The sequence below is a fragment of the Aptenodytes forsteri genome, unplaced genomic scaffold, assembly GCF_000699145.1.
Source record: "Aptenodytes forsteri isolate BGI_AS27 unplaced genomic scaffold, ASM69914v1 Scaffold455, whole genome shotgun sequence".
Classification (NCBI taxonomy): domain Eukaryota; kingdom Metazoa; phylum Chordata; class Aves; order Sphenisciformes; family Spheniscidae; genus Aptenodytes; species Aptenodytes forsteri.
In genome coordinates, this window is record NW_008795914.1 from 640014 (window position 1) to 643071 (window position 3058).

General features: G+C 65.3%; 1 protein-coding gene across 1 annotated transcript in view; it reads left to right on the forward strand.

Moving 5' to 3' along the window:
• Window positions 1-2986, forward strand: part of NHSL2 (NHS like 2) — a 13602-nt gene extending 10616 nt beyond the window's left edge. Inside the window, 4 exon segments of the mRNA XM_019473481.1 lie at window positions 21-726; window positions 729-1256; window positions 1362-1494; window positions 1967-2986. Of these exon segments, the coding sequence (XP_019329026.1) occupies window positions 21-726; window positions 729-1256; window positions 1362-1494; window positions 1967-2279 (1680 nt within the window). The 3' untranslated portion in view covers window positions 2280-2986.
• Window positions 2987-3058: the final 72 nt, after the last annotated feature.

Sequence of the window (3058 nt, forward strand, 5' to 3'; positions counted from 1 at the left end):
TGGTCCCCCCCGGCCCGCAGGGGGGCGTGGGGGGGGAGCCCGGCGGCACGGCCACCCCACACCAGTGGCATCTTGCGGACTGGAAGGCCAGCAATCCCTACCGGTCCCTCTCCAGCTCGAGCACGGCCACAGGGACCACGGCCATCGAGTGCGCCAAGGCACGGGGCAGCTCCGAGTCCCTCACGTCCCCCTCCGTCTCTAGAGCCACGACACCCTCCCAGCTCTCCGCCGAGGCAGACCTCAAGACCTCCTCCCCAGGCAGGCCCACAGGGCTGATGTCCCCATCCAGCGGGTACTCCAGCCAGTCGGAGACCCCGACTCCCACCGTTCCCACCTCCGCCATCCTCGGGCACTCCCCACACCAGGTGCGGGTGAGGCCACTGGTCCCCGAGAGGAAGTCCTCGCTGCCCCCCACATCCCCCATGGAGAGGAGCCCCAAGTCCAGGCTGTCCTTCGACCTGCCATTCACGCCGCCTGCCCACCTTGACCTGTCGGGGCTGAAGATCTCCCTGAAGGGGAAGACAAAGGTCAGCCGGCACCACTCCGACTCCACCTTTGGCACCAAGCTGGCCCAGAAGACCAGCCCCATCACACCCATCATGCCGGTGGTCACGCAGTCCGACCTGCGCTCTGTCCGCCTCCGCTCCGTCAGCCGCTCGGAGCCGGAGGACAACGCCGACGGCCTGGCGCACGCCGCGGAGACAAAAAAAATGCCCAAGCCCTCTGCGGGAGGAGGGTCCCGTCCCCAAAAAAACCGCCGCTGGCCAAGCGGCCCCCGAGCATCCTGCCCAAGCCCCCAGCTCTGCGGGAGGAGGGTCCCCTGTCCCCCACGTCCCCACCAGGCGCCGCCAGCAAGGAGAGGGGGCTGCTGCAGGACGGCTTTGTGGTGCTGCGGAAAGGGGAGCTGAGGAGGGGTCCGGGGGAGCCCCTCTTGCCCCTGACCCCGGCGGGACCCCGGCGGCTCTCGCAGGGGAGCCTGGAAGATGAGCCGCGGCCGGAGCGGAGCAGTGCCAGTGAGGGGGAGCGGAAGAAGGCCAAGGTGCCACCGCCGGTGCCCAAAAAACCCAGCGTGCTCTACCTGCCACTTGCCCCGGCCCCGGCGCAGCTGGGAGCTGGCGTGGTGGACCAGGCACCCACCCCGAGTCCCATCATCACGCTGGATGCTGACCCCACCTGCTGCAACCCCAACGCCGAGGACCCACCGTCCCCAGAGACCCTGGGCACAGCACAAGCCGGCGACCCCGCCTGGGAGCAAAGTGAGGGTCTCCCTGCTCCTATGGTGGGCTTCACCCCAGGGACAGGGGGGTCCTCCTGTGCCTGCACAGGGCGGTTCACGGCTGCCTTCTCCCCCCCGTCCACAGGCAGCTCAGCAGAGGCCGGCACAGAGGAGAAGAGCTTTGCCAGTGACAAGACGGCCGACTCCATCGCGGAGGAGGACGACGACGTGTTTGTGACGTCCCGCACCACGGAGGATCTCTTCACCGTGATCCACAGGTAGGACTGGTGCATGGCACTGGGTGGGCACAGCCCCCCACACCTCCTGCATCCTGCCACGGTCACAGGGCCGGGCGCAGTGTCCCCCCCGCCACGACACCTTAAATTTTCCACACCAGGGCCAATGCTCACGCTTGGGGACAACCTGGCTGTTGCTGCCTCAAGTGCTTCGGGGTTTAGCACCCTGAGTCTGCGGCCAGGCTGGGTCACCAGCTTGCGGGGGGGGGGGGGGGGTGTCCACTCGTCAGCCTTGGGGCAAGTTGGACTTAGCTGCCAGGAGAGCGTTTGCCGGTAGCTAGGTCCATTACCTGCCATGCACGGGTTGTCTTCTTGCCCCGGCGGAGCAGGCACAGCCACAGCCAGGCAGGCATCGTGCCCCTTGCTGTAGGGCCTCGTCCCATCCAGAGCAGTGGCAGCTCCCACCCGGGGCTGCCCCCACCACCCTCCCACCGCCTGTCTCTTTGGTGCCTAGGTCGAAGAGGAAGGTCTTGGGGCGGAAAGAGCCTGGTGACACCTTTGGCAGCCGGCCCAACTCCCACTCGCCCGTAAAGACTTCAGGCTCCCCGACCGGCGAGTCCCTGGCAGCAGCAGGCAGCACCGGGAAGTCTTCCAGCAGGAACGAAGACTTTAAAGCCCTGCTCCAGAAGAAGAGCAGCAAAACCAGCCCCGGTACCCGGCCATCTGCTGCCGAACTGCTCAAGACCACAAACCCCCTGGCTCGGAGGGTCATGACAGAGTTTGCCCCCGAGCTAGATGGTGCAAACAGCCCCAAAAGCCAGCCCTAACCTTGCATGGTCCCTTCTGGCCATGAAGGGCTAGAGATGGCTGCAGAGGGAGTATTGCTGCGGAAGGGGTGTCCTGGCTGCCTGGGTGAGTCCATGTGTCCTGCCGGGGGTTTTCTTCTGCTTTTGTTTCTTCCTTGGAGAACCGCCGGCAGAGAAGCAGCGTTTGGAGCCCAAGCCCCCCGTGTCTCTGGCGGAGCTGGGCCATTTCCAGGAGGGAAGAGGTGGCACCAGGGCTGGGACCGTCCCCCGGCTGAGCCGGCTCCCAGGACCAAAGGCACCTGCTCAGGAAGCAGAGCGGGACTGCAGCCCCTGGCGTTGCTCAGCGCCTGCAGCGAAGCTAGCTTGAAACTGTTTGGTCACTTCGGCATGTGGTACTTTAAATGGCTTTTCTAATGCACAGTGGTGATGATGTTTTATTCTCTTTCATTTGACATTGTACCTTGAGTTTCCCAGGCAAAGATCCCGGGTTTGAGTTCGGCTGGATACACAGAGATGTACTTTGGGAAGACGTAAGGGGGCCGGCTGGAACTGAGGTTGCTTTGGAAGAGCCACAAGCGGTTCCCCCTCGTCGTCTTGAGCACCCTCCCCGCCACACGGGGAACAGGCACCCCGGCGTCCGCAGCCAGCGTGACGACCTCAAGCCAAAACGCAGCCCCTCGAAAGCCCCCAAAATGCTGCATTTCAGAGCTCCTCAGCTCTCACTCCAAAAGCAAACCCCAGGGTCGCCTCCGCTGCCAGCCCCGGGGAGCCTCGCCCCGCCGGCCGCACCACACGCGACC